The sequence below is a fragment of the Ursus maritimus genome, unplaced genomic scaffold (assembly GCF_017311325.1).
Source record: "Ursus maritimus isolate PB19 unplaced genomic scaffold, ASM1731132v1 scaffold_31, whole genome shotgun sequence".
In the NCBI taxonomy this organism is placed as follows: domain Eukaryota; kingdom Metazoa; phylum Chordata; class Mammalia; order Carnivora; family Ursidae; genus Ursus; species Ursus maritimus.
Genome location: NW_024425675.1, coordinates 4,536,448 through 4,559,376, shown reverse-complemented (window position 1 = coordinate 4,559,376; position 22,929 = coordinate 4,536,448). Strand labels below are relative to the sequence as shown.

The following is a 22,929-nucleotide window of genomic DNA, read 5'->3' as shown; positions in this document are numbered from 1 at the left end:
ACACTATTGGTGGGAATGCAAATTGGTACAGCCCCTCTGGAAAACAGTGCGGTGGTCCCTTAAAAAGTTAAAAATTGAGCTACTCTATGATCCAGTCATTGCACTACTGGGTATTTACCCCAAAGATACAGACGTAGTGAAGAGAAGGGCCATGTGCACCCCAATGTTCATAGCAGCATTGTCCACAATAGCTAAATTGTGAAAGGAGCTGAGATGCCCTTCAACAGATGACTGGATTAAGAAGATGTGGTCCATATATACAATGGAATATTACACAGCCATCAAAAAGAACAATTTCTCAACATTTGCTGCAACATGGACAGGACTGGAGGAGATAATGCTAAGCAAAACAAGTCAAGCAGAGAAAGACAATTATCATATGGTTTCACCATGAACATAAGAAGTAGGAAGATTGGTAGGAGAAGAAAGGGAAGATGAAAGGGGGGTAAACAGAAGGGGGAATGAAGCATGAGAGACTATGGACTCTGAGAAACAAACTGAGGGCTTCAGAGGGGAGGGAGGTGGGGGACTGGGATAGGCCAGTGATGGATATTAAGGAGGACGCTTATTGCAGGGTGCACTGGGTGTTATACACAAGTAATGAATCATGGAACTTTATATCAAAAACTAGGGATGTACTGTATGGTGACTAACTTAATATAATAAAAAAATTATTGAAAATTAAATAAAGAGTAAATGCCTAGGAAGAATAGATGTTGAAATTTGTCAAATGAACTTGTGGTATTTATTAGTTATTTTTTCTCTTCTTACTTGACATAATATATAAAAATATCTTCCTAAGCTTCAGATATTACACTCTTCTAGGAAGTAGGCCACAATAGCTAGATTTCAAGTGTTTCTATATTTAATTTACTAAAAGGTTCTTTTTCATTTTCATCTCAGTAGATCAGGATATGGATGAACTCTCAGATTTTACACTTGAAGATTTAGAACTCGCTTCAGGATACAAAGACCAACCTCAAACAAGTGGAGTTTACCAATCTGAAAGATTGAGTGGTGTGTATGATATTTGAAAATGTATTTAAAAATAGTAGTTATAAAATACTTGATGATTAAAAATACATCTGATATGTGATCAGCTTTTTTAAAAATTATTTATTTTTTTTGTATAATCTCTACACCCACTGTGGAGCTTGAACTCACAACCCTGAGATCAAGAGTTGCATGCTCTACTGACTGAGACAGCCAGGTAGCCCAAATATGACCAGCTTTATTTATGGTTTTATTATTGAATTTTTCTTTAGGTTGCAGATTTTAGAAAAATATCTGCCAAAATTGGGGTTCTACAGGACTAGTAAATGCTGTAATGTTATTTGCACCACTTATTACTCCTCATAGTTTTTAATATTCTTAATTATTATACCATATTTCTTAAGTTTATTGACCAAGAAAGCCTATCTTTTTCTTCATCTTGGGTAATGTTTCATGGAAATGGAATACTCATTTAGGAAACACTTTTCTAGGAATTTTACTTATTTTATTTTTTAAAAGATTTTATTTTAAGGGAGGATGAAAGATAGTGGAATATTGGGGACCTTGTTTCATCTAGTCCCTTGATTTTAACTAGATAACTATCAGATCATTCTGGGCACCAAGAATTCAACCTGAGATGTAAGAAAAGAATATCTGGAACTCTTACAACTAAGAAAGAGACCATTTTTTTGGAAGGTAGGAGGTGCAGAGAAGTGAATCTGAGGGGAAATATTGGAAGTTAAGTGGTGAGGGGAGGGAGCCTCCACAAGCCAGCTACCAGAAAGTGACACAGCCCTGGAGGGCAAAATCAGAACCCTTAGAAATCTTCTCCAGTGAGAAACACTCCTGTCTGAAAGGTGCTCAGGGGATGAAACAGGCAGAATTCTAGGTAGGGCAGTGTGGTCTCAGGATCCCCAGAGTCACAGAATAAACGGGGGTAACTGAGCTGATACAGTTCCCAAGCAGTGGATCAGGGAAACTGGTTACGGTAAGTGAACCCAGGAAGGGGCTTTTAGATCGGTTTGCCATAAACCACTAGCAGGGGCCTGATCCATGACGGCTTTCCTCTGGGAGACCCCGAAGAGGACTGGAATGCGGGGACCCTCTGACATCCCCCAGGAAGGGGAGAACAGGTGCACACATGACCAAGCAACAGCTCTCAGGGTGGGGTCCCTGTAAAGGACAGTATCCCATCATCCCCCACCTTCCCCCAGGTGGGCCAACCGGGTTTGCACAGGATCCAGCAGCCTTCTCAGTGCCAGAGACTTACAAAGTGCAGTAACTTGGGACCCTCCAGCTGCCCCCAGGTGGATCATTGTGGGCACACACCGCAGGAGTCTGCAGAGTTTGAGACACACAAAAGTGAAGACTGCTTATCCCTGACAGTTTACTGAAGATAGGGGACCACCAGCTTTCAGCTCTGGGGCTGGATATTGGAGCATGGCCATTTTTATTTTGATCCTCCAAAGAGGTACAGAAAGCCTTCAGGGAAAAAAAGCCACACAGAAGAACGGCTTACACTGAGCCTGGCCCCCTGTCAAGTGATGGTGTAATTTGGCCCAGGAAGACACCTGAGAAGCAGCAAAGTAGGCCCCTCCCCAGAAAACCAGCTGGAAGAACAGATATATAACAAGACCCCACAAGACTGTAGAACTCCAGCACTAGGGGAAAATAGTGTATAGAATTCAGGGTGTTTTTTTTTTTCTCTCATAATTCATTTATTTTTCAGTTTAAAATACCATTTCCACTAGTTTCAGATTTTATCAACTTCTTGTTTTTAAGTCTTTTTTGAACTTTCACTTTTTACATTTACATTTTATAGATATATTTTCATTTTGACTTCCTTTCACTCTATTCAATTTATTTTTGTATCTCTGTAAGTTTTGTTTTCTTTACAATTTTGGGATTAGTATCATCTAACACACAGACCAAAATTACATTCATGATCAACTGGATCACCCTGTTTTGTCCACCCTGTGAGATTATCTTCTCTTCTCCCCCCCAACCTTTTTTTTCCTTTTTCCTTTCTTTTTTGGTGTCTGACATCTTCAGATTTGTCTAGTGTGTATTTTGCTTGGATCATGGTTGATATTTTTGATTCTGCTCACTTGTTCACCCATTCTTCTCTGGGCAAAATGACTAGAAGGAGGAATTCATGACAAAACAAAGAAGCAGAGGTAATACTCTCTGCCACAGATCTAATTGATATGGATATAAGTAAAATGTCAGAACTGGAATTCAGGATAACAATTATAAAATTACTAGTTGGACTTGAAAAAGCATAATAGATACTAAAAAATCACGTAGTGCAGAAATGAAATATAATCAGGGTGAAATTAAAAATTCTCTGATATGTAGTCTAAATAGGATGCTCTAACAGCTAGAGTAAATGAGGCAGAAGAGAGAGTAAGTGACATAGGAGACAAATTGATGGAAAAGAAAGAAGCTGAGGAAAAGAGAGAAAAACAACTAATAGGTCATGAGGAGAGGCTTCGAGAAATCAGTGATTCTATAAAATGTACCAACATAAGAATTATTGGGCTGCCTAGGCGAAAGAGAGAGAAAGGGCCAGAAGGTGTATTTGAGCAAATCATAGCTGAAAATTTCCCTATTCTAGGGAAGGAAACAGGCATTCATGCTCCAGAGGTAGAGAGGACCCCCCCAAAATCAATAAAAATAGATCAACACCCCAACATATAATAGTGAAGCTTGCAAATTTCAGAGATAGAAAATCCTGAAAGAAGCCCAAGACAAAAGGTTCCTAACCAAGAGAGGTAGGAACATTAGACTTATATCAGACCTATCCACAGGGCTGGCATGATATATTCAGGGTGCTAAATGAGAAAAACATGCAGCCAAGAATAATTTATCCAGCAAGGCTGTCATTCAGAATGAAAGAACTTCCAGGACAAACAGAAACTGAAAGAATATGTGACCACCAAGCCAGCCCTGCAAGAAATATTAAGAGGGATCCTGTAAGCTAACAGAGAGCCCAAGAGTAGCATAAGCCAGAAAGAAACAGAGACAATCTACAGAAACAGGCACACTACAGGTAATACAATGGCACTGAATTCATATCTTTCAATAGTTACTCTGAATGTAAATGAGCTAAATGCTCGAATCTAAAGACATAGAGCATCAGATTGGATAAAAAAGCAAGACCCATCCACATGCTGTCTACAAGAGACTCACTATAGACCTAAAGACACCTCCAGACTGAAATTGAGGGGGTGGAGAACCATTTATCATGCTAATGGACCTCAAAAGAAAGCTGGGGTAGCAATCATCATATCAGACAAATTAGATTTTAAAACAGAGGTGGTATTAAGGGATGAAGAAGGACACTGTATCATACTTAAAGTGTCTACCCAAAAAGAAGATCGAACAATTCTAAATATTTATGCCCCTAAATTGGGAGCAGTCAATTATATCAACAAATTAATAACCACATTAAAGGAACACATAGATAATATTATAACAATCGTAGGGGACTTCAACACCCCACTCCAGCAATGGACAGGCCATCTAAGCAGAAGATCAACAAAGAAACAAGGGCTTTGAATGACACATTGGACCAGATGGAATTCATAGACATATACAGAACATTCCATCATAAACCAACAGAATATTCATTCTTCTCTAGTGTACATGGAACCTTCTCCAGAATAAACCACACGCTGGGTCACAAATCAGGTCTCAGCCCAAACCAAAATATTGAAATTATTCGCTGCATATTTTCAGTCCACAATTTTTTGAAACTTAAAATCAACCACAAGAGGAAATTTGGAAGGAACTCAAACATTGGAGGTTAAAGAGCATCCTACTAAAGAATGAATGGGTCAACCAGGAAATTGAAGAAGAATTTTAAAAAAATTATTGAAACAAATGAAAATGAAACACAACTGTTAAAAGCCTTTGGGATACAGCAAAGGTGGTCCTAAGAGGGAAGCACATTGCAATAGAAGCCTATCTCAAAAAATTAGAAAAAGCTCAAATGCACAAGCTAATCTTACACCCAAAGAACCTGGAGAAAGAACAGCAAATATAGCCTAAAACAAGCAGAAGAGAAATAATAAAGATTAGTGCAAGAACTCAATGAAATAGAAACCAGAAAAACAGTAGAACAGATCAACAAAACTAGAAGCTGGTTCTCTGAAAGAAATTAATGAGATCAATACATCCCTAGCCATACTTATCCAAAAGAAAAAAGAAAAGACCCAAATTAATGAAATCATGAATGAAAGAGGAGATATCACTACCAACACAAAGGAAATACAATCAATTTTAAGAACATATTATGGGCAACTATATGCCAGCAAATTAGGCAATTGGAAGAAATGGATGCATTCCTGGAAACTTATAAACTACAAAAACTGGAATAGGAAAAAATATAGACAATCTGAACAGACCTATAACCAGCAAGGAAATTGAAGTAGTAATCTAATCCCCCTCCAACAAAACAAAACAAGTCCAGGGCCAGATGGCTTCCCAGAGGAATTCTACCAAACATTTAAAGAAGAAATAATACCTATTCTACTGAAGCTACTTCAAAAAATAGAAATGAAAGGAAAACTTCCAAACTCATTTGTTGAAACCAGCATTACTTTGCTCCCAAAGCCAGACAAATATGCATCAACAAGGAGAATTAGAGACCAATATCCCCGATAAACATAGATGCCAAAATACTTACCAAGATACTAGTCAACAGGATCCAACATTACATTAAAAAGATTATTCACCATGACCAGGTGGGATTTATTCCTGGGTTGCAAAGGTGATTCAACATTTGCACATCAATCAACATGATACATCACATTAATAAAAGAAAGGACAAGAATATGATCCTCTCAATTGATGCAGAAAAACCATTTGATAAAATCAACATCCTTTCTTGATTAAAACTCTCCACAATGTAGGGATATAAGGAACATACCTCAATATCATAAAAGCCATCTATGAAAACCCCACAGTGAATATCATTCTCTATAGGGAAAAACTGAGAGCTTCTCCCCTAAAGTCAGGAACATGACAGGGAATCTCACTTTCACCTCTTTTGTTCAACAAAGTAGTAGAAGTCCTAACCTCAGCAGTCAGACAACGAAAAGAAATAAAAGGCATTCGAATCAGCAAAGAAGAAGACAAACCATTACTCTTCACAGATGACATGATAATTTATGTGGAAAACCCAAAAGACTCCACCCCAAGTTGCTAGAACTCATACAGCAATTCAGCAGCGTGGCAGGATACAAAATCAATGCACAGAAATCAGTTGCATTTCTATACACTAACAATGCGACTGTAGAAAGAGATATCAAGGAATCTATTTCATTTACAATTGCACCAAAAACCATAAGATACCTAGGAATAAACCTAACCAAAGAGATAAAGGATCTGTACTCTAAAAACTACAGAGCACGTTGAAAGATATTGAGGAAGACACAAGGAAATGGAAAAATCCATGCTCATGGATTGGAAGAAGAAATATAGTTAAAATGTCTGTGCTACCTAGAACAATCTACACATTCAGTGCAATCCCTATCAAAATACCATCGACATTTTTCACAGACCTGGAACAAATAACCCTAAAATTTCTATGGAACCAGAAAAGACCCTGAATAGCCAGAGGAACGTTGAAAAAAAAGCCATTGCTGGTGGCATCACAATGCCTGGCTTCAAACTATATTACAAAGCTGTGATTATCAAGATGGTATGGTACTGGAACAAAAACAGACACATAGATCAATGGAACAGAAGAGAGAATCCAGAAATGGACCCTTAGCTCTAAAGTCTATTAGTCTTTGACAAAGCAGGAAACAATATCCAATGGAAAAAAGACAGTCTCTTCAATAAATGCCACATGCAGAATAATGAAACTGAACTGTTCTCTCACATCAACACAAAGATAAACCCAAAATGTGAAAAACCTAAATGTGAGACAGGAATCCATAAAAATCCTAGAATAGAGCACAGGCATCAACTTCTTCAATCTTGGCTGCAGCAACTTCTTGTTAGACATGTCTCTAAAGGCAAAGGAAATAAAAGCAAAAATGAACTCTTGGGACTTCATCAAGATAAAAAGATTCTGCACAGCAAAGGAAATAGTCAGCAAAACTAAAAGGCAACCTACATAATGGGAGAAGGTATTTGCAAATGACATATCAGATAAAGGGGTGGTATCCAAGATTGATAAGGAACTTCTCAAACTCAACACCCAAAAAACAAATAATCCAGTCAAAAAATGGGCAAAAGACATCAAAGGACACTTCTCCAAAGAAGACATACAAATGGCCAACACACACATGAAAAAATGCTCAACATCACTTGGCATCAGGGAAATGCAAATCAAAACCACAATGAGATACCACCTTACACCAGTCAGAATGGCTAAAATCAACAAGACAGGAAACAACAAATGTTGGAGAGGATGCTGAGAAAGGGAACCAACCCTCTTACACTGTTGGTGGGAATGCAAGCTGGTACAGCCACTCTGGAAAACAGTATGGAGTTTCCTCAAGAAGTTAAAAGTAGAGGTATCCTAGGACCCAGAAATTTTACTACTAGGTATTTACCCCAAAGATACAGATATAGTGAAACTAAGGAGCACCTGCACCCCAATTTTCATAGCAACAATGTACACAATAGCCAAACTGTGGAAGGAGTGAGATGTCCTTCAACAGATGAATGGATAAATAAGATGTGATACACACACACACACACACACACACACACACACACACACACACAATGGAATATTACTCAATCACCAGAAATGTTGAATACTTACTATTTACATTGATGCAGATGAACTGAAGGGTATTATGCTCTGTGAAATAAGCCAGTCAGAGAAAGACAATTATCATATGGTTTCACTCATATGTAGAATATAAGAAACAGTGCTGAGGATCATAAGGGAAGGGAGGGGAAACTGGATAGGAAGAAGTCAGAGAGGGATAGATACCATGAGAGACTCTTAAATATAGGAAACAAACTGAGGGTTGCTGAAGAGTAGGCAGTTGGGGGGATGGGGTAACAGGGTGATGGGCATTAAGGAGGGCATGTGATGTAATGAGCACTGGGTGTTATGAGCAACTGATGAATTGTTGAACACTACATCTGAAATTAATGATATACCATGTGTTGGCTAATTGAATTTAAATAAAACAAAGATTTTATTTCAATTTATTTGAGAGAGATAGAGTGCATGAGTGAGGAGGGGCAGAGGGAGATGGAGAAGCAGTTCCCTACTGAGTGCAGAGCCTAATGTGGGCCACAATCCCAGGACCCTGAGATCATGACCTGAGCCAAAATCAAAAGTCACATATTTAATCCACTGAGCAACCCAGGTCCCAGAAATCTGTTTCATTTTAATACACTAATAATGAAGCAGCAGAAAGAGAAATCAAGGAATTGATCCCATTTACAATTGCACCAAAAACCATAAGATACCTAGGAATAAACCAAACCAAAGTGGTAAAAGATCTGTACTCTGAAAACTATAAAACATTTATGAAAGAAATCGAAGATGACACAAAGAAATGGAAAAACATCCCATGCTCGTGGATTAGAAGAGCAAAAATTATTAAAATGTCTATACTACCCAAAGCAAACTACAAGTTTAATGCAATCGCTATCAAAATACCACCATCATTTTTCACAGAGCCAGAACAAACAATCCTAAAATTTGTATGGAAATAAAAAAGAGATCAAGGTAATCCTGGCCTCACAGAAGGAGTTTTGGAAGGTTTCCTTCTATTTTTTGGAACAGCTTCAGGAAAATAGGTATTATTTCTTCTTTGAATGTTTGGTAAGATCCCCCAGGGAATACATTAGGCCCTGGGCTCTTGTTTTTTGGGGAGGTTTTTGATCACTTATTTTTTTTTAATAATAATTTTTTTTGTGTGTTATGTTAGTCACCATACAGTACATCCTAAGTTTTTGATGTAAAGTTCCATGATTCATTACTTGTGTATAGCACCCAGTGCACCATGCAATACGTGCCCTCTTTAATACCCATCACCAGCCTATCCCATTCCCCCACCACCCTCCCCACTGAAGCCCTCAGTTTGTTTCCCAGAGTCCATAGTCTCTCATGCTTCATTCCCCCTTCTGCTTACCCCCCCTTCCTTCTTCCCTTTCTTCTCCTACCAATCTTCCTACTTCTTATGTTCCATGAATGAGTGAAACCATATGATAATTGTCTTTCTCTGCTTGGCTTATTTCGCTTAGCATTATCTCCTCCAGTCCTGTCCATGTTGCAGCAAATGTTGAGAAATCGTTCTTTCTGATAGCTGAGTAATATTCCATTGTATATATGGACCACATCTTCTTAATCCAGTCATCTGTTGAAGGACATCTTGGCTCCTTCCATGATTTGGCTATTGTGGACAATGCTGCTATGAACATTGGGGTGCATATGGCCCTTCTCTTCACTACATCTATAACTTTGGGGTAAATACCCAGTAGTGCAATTGCTGGATCATAGGGTAGCTCAATTTTTAACTTTTTGAGGGACCTCCACACTGTTTTCCAAAGTGGCTGTACCAACTTGCATTCCCACCAACAATGTAGGAGGGATCCCCTTTCTCCACATCTTCTCCAACATTTGTTGTTTCCTGCCTTGTCAGTTTTTGCCATTCTAACTGGCATAAGGTGGTATCTCAATGTGGTTTTGATTTGAATTTCCCTAATGGCTAATGATTTTGAGCATTTTTTCATGTGTCTGTTAGCCATTTGTATGTCTTCATTGGAAAAGTGTCTGCTCTTATCTTCTGCTCATTTTTGATTTGATTATTTGTTTCTTGTGTATTGAGCTTGAGACGTTCTTTGTAGATCTTGGATAGCAGTCTTTTATCTGTAGTGTCATTTGCAAATATCTTCTCCCATTCCGTGGGCTGCCTCTTAGTTTTTTTGACTGTTTCCTTGGCTGTGCAGAAGCTTTTTCTTTTGATGAAGTCCCACAAGTTCATTTTATCTTTTGTTTCTCTTGTCTTTGGAGATGTGTCATGAAAAAAGTTGCTGTGGCCGATGTCGTAGAGGTTGCTGCCTATGTTCTCCTCTAGGATTTTGATGGATTCCTGTCTCACATTGAGGTCTTTCATCCATTTGGAGTTTATCTTTGTGTACGGTGTGAGAGAGTGGCCAAGTTTCATTCTTTTGCATGTAGCTGATCTCAAAACCAGGCAAAGACCCCACCAAAATGGGAGACTTACAGACCCATATCCCTAATGAACACGGATGCCAAAATTCTCAACAGGATCCTAGCTAATAGGATCCAAAGGTACATTGGAAGGATTATCCATCACGACCAGGTGGCATTCACCCCTGGGATGCAAGGGTGGTTCAGCATTCATAAATCAATCTGTGTGATAGAACACATTAATAAGAGAAGAGACAAGAATCATACGGTCCTCTCCATTGATGCAGAAAAAGCCTTCGGGGAATAAACCATGAGAGACTGTGGACTCTGGGAAACGAACTGGGGGCTTCAGAGGAGAGGGGGGTGGGGGATTGGGATAGGCCAGTGATGGGTATTAAGGAGAGCACATATTGCATGGTGCACTGGGTGTTATACGCAAATAATGAATCATGGAACATATCATCAAAAACTAAGGATATACTGTATGGTGACTAACATAACAAAATAAAAATTATTAAAAAAATAAAATAAAATAAAAGATAGTGAATATAAAAAAAAAAGAAGAAGAAGAAACGATCTTTGTAGGAGAGTTTGACTTTGGCAAGCCAAACTATAGAATGACAACAATGATGTAGGAAATTTTTGGGGGATCCCCCCATATCACTATTTGAAGGGACTGTGCATTTGAATGTGCACAAGGAAGTCTGGAAACATGTCTTGTTAGGAGCAGTAGCAGAGACTGAGTAGAACCCCAGTAAGGCACCACACAAAAAATCCAAAGAATCCAGGCCATTTGTTTCTGTCAGCAGCTCTACCCCTGGCGATTACACAAGAAACAAAGCACACTAATTCCTCTGTCACTACAAAGGGGTGATTCACTCAAGGGAAATAAAGAGACACTAGAAAGGAGAAGAGTTTCATTTAGATGTGTTTTATTCTTATTAATGTTCATCAAGCATATGGTCCAGTTTAAGAGGACTTCAATGTGCACCAGGGTTCCTAAATCTTCTCTTTCCCTAAAAAAGTGGGAGCACAATGAAATTAATCAGATTAAGTATTTCCTGCTGTCTTCATCTCATCACTTATGCAAATAGGGCACTTATAACAGTTACAGTTTTCTTTTTTTTTTTTTAATTTTATTTATTTTAAATAGCCAAAGCAATCTTGAAAAAGTAAAGAAAAGCTGGGGGCATCACAATTCTGGACTTCAAGTTATATTACACAAGTGTCATGGTCAAGACAGTGTGGTACTGGCACAAAAACAGACACACAGATCAATGAAACAGAACAGAAAACCCAGAAATGGACCTGCAACTATATGGTCAATTAATCTTCATCAAAGTAGGGAAAGAATATCAATGGGGAAATGTCCATGTAGTTTTTATTTCTTTGATTTCCTGGTTGATCCATTCATTCTTTAGTAGCATGTTGCTTAATCTCCATGTATTTGGGATTTTTCCATATTTTTTTTCCTGTGGTTGACTTCTAGTTTCATAGTGCTGTGGTCAGAAAAGGTGTATGGTATGATTTCAAAGTTTTTATATTTGATCAGTCCTGTTTTGTGACCTAATATGTGATCCATTCTGGAGAATGGTCCATGCGCAATAGAAAAGAATGAGTATTCTGTTTCAGGATGTAATGTTCTGAATGTATCTGTTAGATCCATCTGGTTCAGTGTTTCAGGCAAAGCCATTGTTTCCTTGTTGATTTTCTGTTTAGATAATTTGTCTATTGATGTAAGTGTGGTGTTAAAGTCCCCTAGTATTGTATCATTATTAATGAGTTCCTTTAAGTTTGTTATTAACTGTTTTATATATTCAGGTGTTCCCTTATTGGGTGCATAAACATTTACAATTGTTAGATCTTCTTGTTGGATTGTCCCTTTATATTTTACAGTGCCCTTCTTTGTCTCTTCTTACAGTCTTTGTTTTAAAGTCTAGTTTGTCCAGTAAGTATTGCCACTCTGGCTTTCTTTGGACATCCACTTGATAGCTGTTTCTTCACCCCCTCTTCATTCACCTGCAGATTGATGCAGGTGTTTCTAGGTCTAAAATGGGTCTCTTGTAGGCAACATATAGATGGGTCTTGTTTTTTAATCCATTGTGATGCCCTATATATTTTTATTGCAGCATTTAGTCTACTTACATTCAAAGTAATTACTGATAAATGTGTATTTATTGCCATTTTATACTTATTTTATCATAGTTTCTGGAGATTTTCTCTGATCCTTTCTTGTCCTTGTCACTTCTGGTCTCCCCTTTCCACTCAGAGAACCCTTTAATATTTCTTGAGGGATGATTTAGTGGTCATGAACTTCTTTAGTTTTTGTTTGTCTGGGAAATTCTTTATCTCTCCTTCTATTTTGAATGATAGCCTTGCTGGATAGAATATTCTTGGCTGCAGATTTTTCCCATTCAGTACATTGAATATATCCTGGCACTCCCTTCTGGCTTACCAAGTTTCTGTTGAGAAATCTGCAGCTAGCCTTATGGATATTCCCTTGTAAGTTAAGGATTTCTTTTGCTCTGCTTTTAAGATTGTTTTCTTTATCACTGTATTTTGCAAATTTAATTATAATATGTGTTAGTGTTGGCCTGCTTTTGTTGATTTTGATGGGATTTCTCTGTGCCTCCTGGATCTGAATGACTGTTTCCTTCTCCAGATTATGGAAATTTTCAGCTATTACTTCTTCAAATATATTTTCTGACCCTTTTTCTCTTTCTTCTTCTGTAACTCCTATAATAATGAACATTATTATGCTCGATGTAATTACTGAGTTCCCTAAGTCTATTCTTGTTTTGCATAGTTATTCTTTCTCCCTTTTCTTCAGCTTCATTAATTTCCAATACTTTGTCTTCTAGGTCACTAATTCATTCCTCTGCTTCTTCCAATCTGCTGTTCATTGCATGAAGCCTGTTTCTTACCTCATATACTGCACTCTTCATCTCTGATTGATATTTTTTACCTCTTTTATCTCTGTGGTAAGGGTCTCACTCATGTCTTCTTTTCTCAAGCTTAGTAAGTATCCTTATAATTGTAGTTTTAAATTCTCCATTAGGCATGTTATTTATATCTGTTTTGTTTATATCTCTGGTCATGGTCTTATCTTCTTTCACTTTAGATGAATTGCTCCATCTTGGCATTTTGTCTAAATCTCAACATTCTTCTCTATGTTAGAAAAGCCAGTTATGTCTCATGCTCCTGAAAGTAAAGGCCTTAAGAAGAAGTGGTCATGGCCTGGCACTTCAGTAGTGTCCCTGGTATGTGCTGTGTGCACTCTGCTGTTGTGTTTTGGTTGCTCTATCCTTCAGGCCAGTCATCTGGTCCTGCTCCTGAATATGGTGGATTTTAACTAGGTGTGCTTGTTCTGCTTGTGAAATGAGACCTGACACAACCTCCACCAGGACTGAGACCCTGCAGAAAGCTCTGGTTGGGAGATGTGTTTGTGGGCAGGGGTTTGTGTTGGTTGTCTGGGATAGGGGCCCAACACACTGGGAATGATGCAAGCTCAACTGAGAAGGGCATTCCCACCAGAGTGCAAGGGCATGGGGCTTGGTGTATGCAAGTTAGGCAGCCAGTGTTGGTGCTATGCTGCTTTCCACAAATGGCCTTGTGTTTATGCTGAGGGGTGGAGAGGGAAACTGCCAGCTAGCTCCTTTGTTCCTGGAGAGGCGTCACCATGAGCACTTCTTCTTATGGATGCACTCTGAGAAGAACAAATAATCTCCCTCCACTGTGCCCCATGGGTTCTTCAGATCACTATTTCCAAGCTGTCTGCCTCTAGGTTGTTTCCCTCCCTTCTCTCCAGGAACTATGTAGTGCCCTCTGAGCTCTATGCCAGCCATGCCCACTGACCTTTAAAATTCTGGGCTTTAAAGGTCCACTGGTTACAAGAACTCACAAAATTCAGCTCCTCTCATTTTCCAAGCCAATGGATTTGGGGAAATGTTCTTCTTGTGCATTCCCCTGTATGCTCCACTGTCTCTTGCCATTCTTCTTGACTATGGCTCCCTCCCCTCTGCAGTACCCATGATTCACTTCTTCTCTATACCAAATCTCCACACTTCCTACCTTCTTTGATGTGGCCTTTTTCTTCCCTATAGTTGTGTTTGTTCTGTCAGTTTTCAGGTCAATTTCTGGGGTATTTAGGATGATTTTATAGTTATTTAGTTGTATTCATGGGAAGAGGTAAGCTCAAGGCCCTCCTACTCTATTATCATCTTCCTCTCCCAAAATGAGGAAGAATTAATATTGTTAAAATATCCATACAACCCAAAGCCATCTGTAGATTTATGCAGTCACTATACATGGCATTTCCACAGCAATAGAAAAAGCTATCATAAAATTTGTGAGGAATAATAGGAACAAAAAACCCCCACAAACAGCCAAAGTTATCTTAAGAAAGAACAAAATTGCAGGCATTGGACTTCCTGATTTTAAACTATATACTACAAAGCTATTGTAATCAAAACTGGCATAAAAACTACCACAAAGACAAATGAAACAGAATCGAGAGTCCAGAAATAAACCTATGCATATACAGTCAACTAATATTACGCAAGGAAGCCAAGAATACTCAAATGAAGAAAGGATAGTCTTTTCAATAAGTTGTGTTGGGAAACTTTAATATCTACATGCAAAAAATGAAATTGATTCCTATACACGAAAATCAACTTGAAAGGGATTAAAGACTGAACTGTAAGCCCTGAAACCATAAATCTCTTTGACATTGAAAAGGCTCTTTGACATTGGTCTTGGCAATGACTTTTTGAACAACATACCAGAAGCACAAGCAACAAATGCACAAGTAAATAAATAGGACAAACCAAACTTTAAATCTGTACAGCAAAAGAAACTGTCAACAAAATGAAAAGGAAACCTGCAGAATAGAAAAAATGTCTGTAAACTTCATGTTGAATAAGAGGTCAATATCTAAAATATATAACTCAATAGCATTAACACTAGTAATCCAATTGAAACTGGATAGAGGACCTGAATATATACCTTTTTCCAAAGAAAACATTAAATGGCAGCAGGTAGATGAAAAGATTCTCAACATTACTAATTGTCAAGGAAATGTGTATCAAAAGCACAATAAGATATCATCTCACACATGTTAAAATGGTTATTATCAATAAAACAAGAGATAACAAATGCTGGTGAGGATGTGGAGAAAAGGGAACCATATTGTTACAGCCAATGGAAAACAATGTGGAGGTTCTTAAAAAAAAGAAAGAAAGAATTACCATATGATTCAACATGCCAACTTCTGGGTATGTATCTGAAGAAAATGAAATCAGAATTCCAAAGAAATACCTGCACTTCCATGTCTATTACAGCATTATTCACCTTAGCCAAGTTATGGAAAAAATCTAGGTGTCTTTTTGACAAATCAATGGATAAAGTAAATGTGCAAAAATACACAGTAAAATATTATTCAGCCATAAAAAAGAACGAAATGTTGTTCTTTGCAAAACATGGATGGACCTTGGGGTTATTAAGCTAAGTGATAAGTCAGACAAAAAAGACAAGTACTGTATTATCTTACTTATATATGTAATCCAAAAAGTGCTAACTCATGAGAACATAGAGTAGAATAGTGGTTGCCAGGGGCCTGAAAGTAGGTGAGATGGGGAAATGTTGGCCAAAGAGTATAAACTTCAATTTATAAGATTAATAAGTTCTGGGGTTGTAATATACAGCATGGTGACTGTAGTTAACAATACTCTACTGTATATTTGAAAATTCCCAAGAGACTACATCTTAAATATACTGTGTACTTGAAAATTCCCAAGAGACTGCATCTTAAATATGTGTGTGTGTGTGTGTGTGTGTGTATGTGATGTAAGATGATAGATATATTAACCTTATTGTGGTATTCAGTTTGCAAGATGTAAAATGATAGACATATTAATCTTATTGTGGTATTCAGTTTGCAATATATAAGTGTAAAATCATCACATTATAAACCCTAAACTTATACAATGTTATATGTGAACTATATCTCTATAAAGTTGGGGAAATCAAAAAGGAATATACGTTTAAGTTTTGTAAATGACTTTTTACCTTAAGATAATCTTACATCATTTCTCTTGAGAGCCATTAATATAATAACTATATTAAGAGATGATTTACCTTGAATTCTGGGAATGAATCCTACTAGATGATGCCATGCTGTTATTTTAATAAACTTATGAATTCTATTTCCTTATTACTTATTTAAGATTTTCGCATTTATATTCTAAACCTATACTGTGTAATGTGGCAACAACTAGCCACATGTGGATATCAAACACTTGAAATGCAGCTAATCTGAATTGAGGTGTACTATAAGTTTAAAATATATACTTGAGTTTGAAGACCTACTATGAAAATAATTACTTAACATATCTCATCCATTGTATTTTTATTACATGTTGAAATGATTTTTTAAATCTATTTTGTTAAATAAAACATTACTAAAATTGATTTTACTTATTTCTTTTATTTTCGATAAAGCTATTATTATCTTCAGTTACATATGTGACTTGCATTATATTTCATTGCATTATATTTCTATGTGTGTTTTTTAATTGTCAATTATACCAGTTATGTCTATTTCAATGTCAATGTCTTCACAATGACTATTTTCTTTGCAAAGGAAATGGAAAAATTCCCTTTTTATGTACTATGGCATAAGATTTAATTCTTTAAGAATTATAAGGAATTCTATGCATTAAAATATGGGGGGGTCTGACCTTTTGAAAGATTAATTTAATTGCGAATTTTAATTTTTAATTATTCTTTCCACTTTTTTCTTGGCATATTTTGTTTATTGGCATTTTCTTTTTCTGAAAGTGTTGATTTCCTCAGCATCTTATTTTCCTGTTCCTAGATGATAGGTATTTTGGTGGATAAATAATGATGTTTTACAAAGAAATATAATCTAGCAATTGACTCTTAAATTCTACCCATGTGTTAGAGTTAATCCTTTATAAAATTAGGTAAGTCTCTTGTGATAATAGCTGGTGATATTTTATCCACAAACATGCTTAAAACTTTTAAATTAATATTTAATAAATACTTTAAAATCTTGGAATTCCTTTCAAATATCTACATTTCTGTATTCTCTTGAGAATTTAGATGACCCAGGAACACTAGGCCTGTATTTGTAACAGTCAGTAAGAGTAATAGCTTTTTATTTTTAATAAACATATACTCTCCATTTCACTTCTGTTATTCATGCCACTCCAAACATCAGCAGTTCCATTTCACACACATTACATGCTCAGTTCTGGTAGACATTTGAATCTACTAGCTGGAGAATAGATTTTGGATTCTAAAAGAACAAAATTCATTTTAAGCTTTTGTACTTAATAACTATGTGAACTTCTAAAATATTCATAATCTCTCTCAGCTCTACTTCGGGTATCTGTTAAAGGGGAATAAAATACCTACTTCCTAGAATTATTGTGAGTATTAAAGGAGGTAATATTTGAGAAGTGCTTAGTATAATATCTAGCACATAGTAGCTATTTAATCAGTTTTTAAAAATTATTAGGCATATGTGTATTTAATTAGATAATGTATGTTAAATTGTGAAGTAAATAAGATTAAGGAGTATACTTGTGATAAGCACCAGGTGCTGTATGTAAGTGTTGAATCACTAAATTGTACACCTGAAACTAATATCTCTATGTTAACTAACTGGAATTTAAAAAGAAACTTAAAAAAATAAAACTAAATAACCATACAGTAAAATATTTCTAATTAATTTTATGTGCTATAATTTGACCATAAACAAAATTTTAGTTTTAAATCAACTAATCTGGCAATCTGTTATTATTCTAGTTAAAAATGAAGTGGCCTCAGAACTTCAAGATACAGCAGATCTTCCAGCAGTAAATCCATCAATTAGTGATCTAATACATCAATTAGATTTAAACAAAGTCATAGGTAAGTAGAGATTTATGATGTTTGGGCAAGTAAACACAGTTTAACAGTTACAGTATTCTAAATCTATAGTTCTGTTGTTAAAAGAATATAAGAAATTCAAACATAGGACAACTTCTCAAAAATAATTTTATTCTAATCAATCAATTAATATTTATCTTTAAGTGAATTTGTTATGTGCTCATTAATCCACCAAACAAGTATTCATTAGGTAATGGTTAATAGTTTTCCTTTCCTGTTTATGAAACAGAAAATAGATAGGATTCACCCTACATTGTGAATTGTCATAACAAACTAGATGTTATATGATCAGTTTCTTAGAGAACATAATTTTCATTTCTTACATCATCTTTTCTAATAACAAGAGGAATTTTAAAAATGGAGCTTTCACAAGATAGACTTTTCATCTCCTTATCACCAAGTTGGGAAATTTCTAATGGAGAGAAAAATATGTAAGAAGTTAGAACATGTGTAAAACTGGTGTGACCAGTTGACTAAGTACTTTGCTATAAAATATAAACTGAGTGTTCTGAAATAGTTTCCAAATAACTACCATAAGGCAGCAAAATAGACTAGGTGTCCCTAAGTTCTTGATCTTTGGAAGAAACATTAAAAACCAAAAACAAACAAACAAAACCCCAGGAACTGTCAATTTCAACTTTGTCAGAGCAGTGGGAAACAATCAAATGTTTACAGTAACTAAGAGAATGTTACTTAAGAAAAAAATCTTCAAAATTGTAAGAAAATTTGGTGGAAATGTGAAGAAGTGCTCCAGCACAAAACCAAACTACAAAGAATAGAAGATCTCCTGGCATCCAAGGCATTGCTACTAGACCTGACTTATAAGAAACTCTAAAGGGACTCTCTCAGGTCAAAGTGATAGGATGTTAGACAATAACTTTAAGCTATATGAAGAAATAAACATTTTTAGTAAAGTACATGCCAAATATAAAAGCAAGCATTACTGAAATTGTGGTTTGTAACTCCACTTTTTATTTTATATAATATTGTAAAGAAAATATATACAAATAACACCAACTCTATGTCATTGAGCATACAATGTATAAAAATGTGGTTTGTGGCAATATAAAAAAAGGAGGATGGAGCTGTATGGGAGTAGTTTTGGGATGTAACTGGAGTTAAGTTTGATATCAATTTAAATTTAGATTGTTATAATTTTAAGAAGTTATACATAATCCCCTCGCTAACTAAAAAGAAAGTATTTACAGAATGCATGCAAAGGAAATTTAAAAAGGAAACAAAATACATAGTCCCTTAAAAAATCAACTGAACATGAAAGAAGTCAATATCAGAGGAAACGAGGAACAACAACAACAACAAAACAACAACTTGCAGTGACAGCAATAAATTCTTTATCAGTAATTAAATGTAAGTGGATTAAATTCTCCAAATAAAAGGCAGAGGTTGGCAGAATGGATCAAAAACATTATCCAAATATATGCTGTCCACAGAGGATTCATTAGATCAATGAAATTGAGAAAAATTTAGATTGATGAAGAAAAAATGAAAGAAGACCCAAATCACTAAAGTCTGAATAGAAAGTAGGGATGTTAATACCAATTTTATAGGAATAAAAATCACTATAGAACTTTACCTCATTAATCAAATAAGAAAAAACATAATCTCAATAAATAAATGAATTAAAATTTCTTTATTTGGAATTTGTATCTTTAAAAAATACAAAATACTTTCAGCAACTTAATAGTAAATTATTTTCCTTCAATATTGGGAATGAGATATAAATGTGTTTTATCATTATTTTTACTCATTATTGTCCTGGTTACCCTAGCTGTTATAATAAATTAAGAAGAAAAGTTGTAAAAATTCAAAGGGAGAGAGAAAACTCTCAGCTGCAGACATTATGACTGTGCAGTTATCGCAATCTAAAAGAATCTGTAGTCTATACTGAACTCTGAAAATTATCAACTTGATTTATTAAGATTACTGGACATAAGGTAAAACTATAAAAAAACCAATTTTATGTCTATATACTAAGAAAACAAAATTAACTGGAATTCAACAACCCTTTGCTTCATCAAAGAACTGAAGTCATAGGGCAAACCATGACTCCCAAACTATACAGATAGGTGAAAAATGAGAATCACATCTTACTGAAAACAAAAATCAAAACTGGATCCAGCAACTAATAAGAAAACTTAGAGTATCATTGAATAATTGCTGGAGACTGAACATGAACTAGATTGAGAGATAAAATGTTCTAGGACAGAGTCTTATATAATATCCCACACTTTTATGAAATTTTCCTCCAGGAGCCTTATCAGGTATCTAGGGTGAATTAAAAAAAAAGAAAAAGAAACCCAACTCATGTTTACAACATTGACAAAAGAAGAGAGAAAATGGAAAGAAAAAGAAAGAAAGAGAGAAATAAGTAACAAATATGGTAGCTATTAATCCAGGTATAACAATAATCACTTTAAATGTCAATGGTCTAAATATACAGATAATGTCAGAGTTGATTTAAAAAACAACAACAACCACCCAACTACCTGTTTATAATAAACACATATTAGATATAAAGACACGTAGATTGAAAAATAAAGGGATGGCAGGATAGGAGACTCCTGACTTTCTTCCTCCCACAGATGGACTGCATATACAGCTAAACACAGATCAGTTCCCTCTGAGAAAAACCCAGAAATTAGTTGAGTGTCTCCTATACATTAGGCAACCAGTAAAATACCCACATTGAAATGATTAGGAAAACTTGAGACATACTCAATGCCAAAGAAGGGGTCTGGACCACATACCTCGAAATCAAGTTTTATGGCTGCCAGCCAGGTTCCCAAATTACTAGCTTGGAGAACCAGTGAGCCTCAGTATTCATAAGTCCTAAAGGCACAAATTTTAAAAAGAGGACACCCATTCTATTTTATTTTATTTTTATTTTATTTTATTTTATCTTATTTTATTTGAGTATAGTTGACACAGCGTATTGTTAGCTTTAGGTATACAATATGGTGATTTGACAAATTAATTTTTTTTAAAAGAGAGAGAGCATAAGTGGGGTGGGGAAGGGCAGAGGGAGAGGGAGAGAATTTTAAGCAGGCTCCATGCCCAGTGGTGGAACCTGATGCAGGGCTTGATCTCACGACCCTGAGATCATGACGTGAGCTGAAATCAAGAGTCAGACACTTAACTGAATGAGCTACCCAGGCACCCCATGACAAGTTTATAGATTATGCTATGCTCACACCACAAGTGTAACTACCATCTGCCATTATACATTATTGCAGTATCATTGACTATATTCCTTATGCTGCATCTTTTATTCTTGTGACTTATTCATTGCACAACTGGAAGCCTGTATCTCCCACTTCCCTTTACCCATTTGGCCCATTCTCCAACCCCCTCTGCTCTGGTAACCATTAGTTTGTTCTCTGCATTTATAGGCCTGATTCTTCTTTTTGTTTGTTTAAGATTCTGCATATGTATGAAATCATATGGTATTTGTCTTTCTCAGTCTGACTTATTTCACTTAGCATAATATCCTCTAGGTCCATTCATGTTTTAGCAAATGGCACATTCTCACCTTTTATTATGGCTGAGTAATATTGAGTAATATTCTGTTACATATCTATATCTATCTATCTAATCTCTAATCTTTCTTAACCATTTGCCTATCAATGAACACTTAGGTTGCTTCCATACTTTGGCTATTGCTGCAATAAACATAGGGGTGCAAATATCTTTTCAAATTAGTTTTGTTTTCTTTGGGGGAAATAGTAATAGAATTATCAGATCATATGGTATTTCTATTTTTAATTTTTTTCTGGGAACCTCCATGCTATTGCCACAGTGACTGTACCAGTTTACATTCCCAACAGTATAAAAATGTTTCTTTTTCTCCACATCCTCACCAACACTTCTTATTTCTTGAAAAAAATGGCATTTTTAAATAAGTGCATGAACACTTCCAATGGCAATCCCCTTGGGCTCAATACAGAGGGAGTAGGCAAAAATACAAGGCTCCCAGTTTCTCTCTGGAAGGGGTTTGACTGCATTCTTATCTACTCTCTGAGAGTCAAACTTCTAAATCACCCTGCATGGGGCTAATTAGGATCCTCCTAGGAACCTGAAAGTGCTTGTGGGCATTTTCTCTATCTTCTTCCAGCAGTAACAATAAAACCAAGTTTTTAACTTCTCCCTAGAAGGAACATGTCCACAACTTTGACAGCTGCCACTTGAGGGATGGGCCCCCAAATCACTTAGCTCTGAAAACCAACAGTGTTTGGCATTTGTTAAGCTAATTAGTAATCCTCTGGAATCTGGAGTAAGCATGTGAGAGTAAACTGTGCCTTCTCATGGCTCATCCCAGGGATAAAACCAAGTCTCCAGCTTCTCCTTAAAATGAGTTTTTCTATACATCTAGCACCCCAACTTCTTTGTCTAAGGGCTTGGCAGTCCTGGGAGCTGCTGGGGCTTGGCATTTGTGAGTCCCCCAGGACCACATAAATTAATGATGCAGTTCTATATGGGTACAAAAGCACTCTCAATGACTATCCCCTCCAAATCATAACCGGATGAGTGGGCAAAAACACCCAATTCCAAGTTTCTCCCTATTAGGAGATAGACTACTTATCTAACATCCTGACTTTTCTATCTTCAGCCTGATGATTGAGCTTTCACTTAGTCTGCATTGATGAGCTAAAAGGACAATTAGTGGTAATCCATGATGCATGATTGAGTGTGTGGACATTTCTAATGTCTTTGGGCTGCCAACTGGTCATGGCACACCTGAATCTCCTGGGAGCTACTAAGAACAAAGATAGCAGTTTAAAGAAGCTGAGAGTTGGAGAGGCAAACAAGAGAGTGGCTAGGCTGATTGG

At 36.2% G+C, this 22,929-nt stretch overlaps 1 protein-coding gene across 1 annotated transcript in view; it reads left to right on the top strand.

Annotated features, from left to right (window-relative positions):
* The window catches only part of CCDC7 (coiled-coil domain containing 7), a 346,398-nt gene that overhangs the window by 275,658 nt on the left and 47,811 nt on the right, over positions 1-22,929 (top strand). Inside the window, exon 23 of the mRNA XM_040645272.1 lies at positions 17,960-18,064. Within this exon, the coding sequence (XP_040501206.1) occupies positions 17,960-18,064 (105 nt within the window). The remainder of the gene's footprint in view (positions 1-17,959; positions 18,065-22,929) is intronic.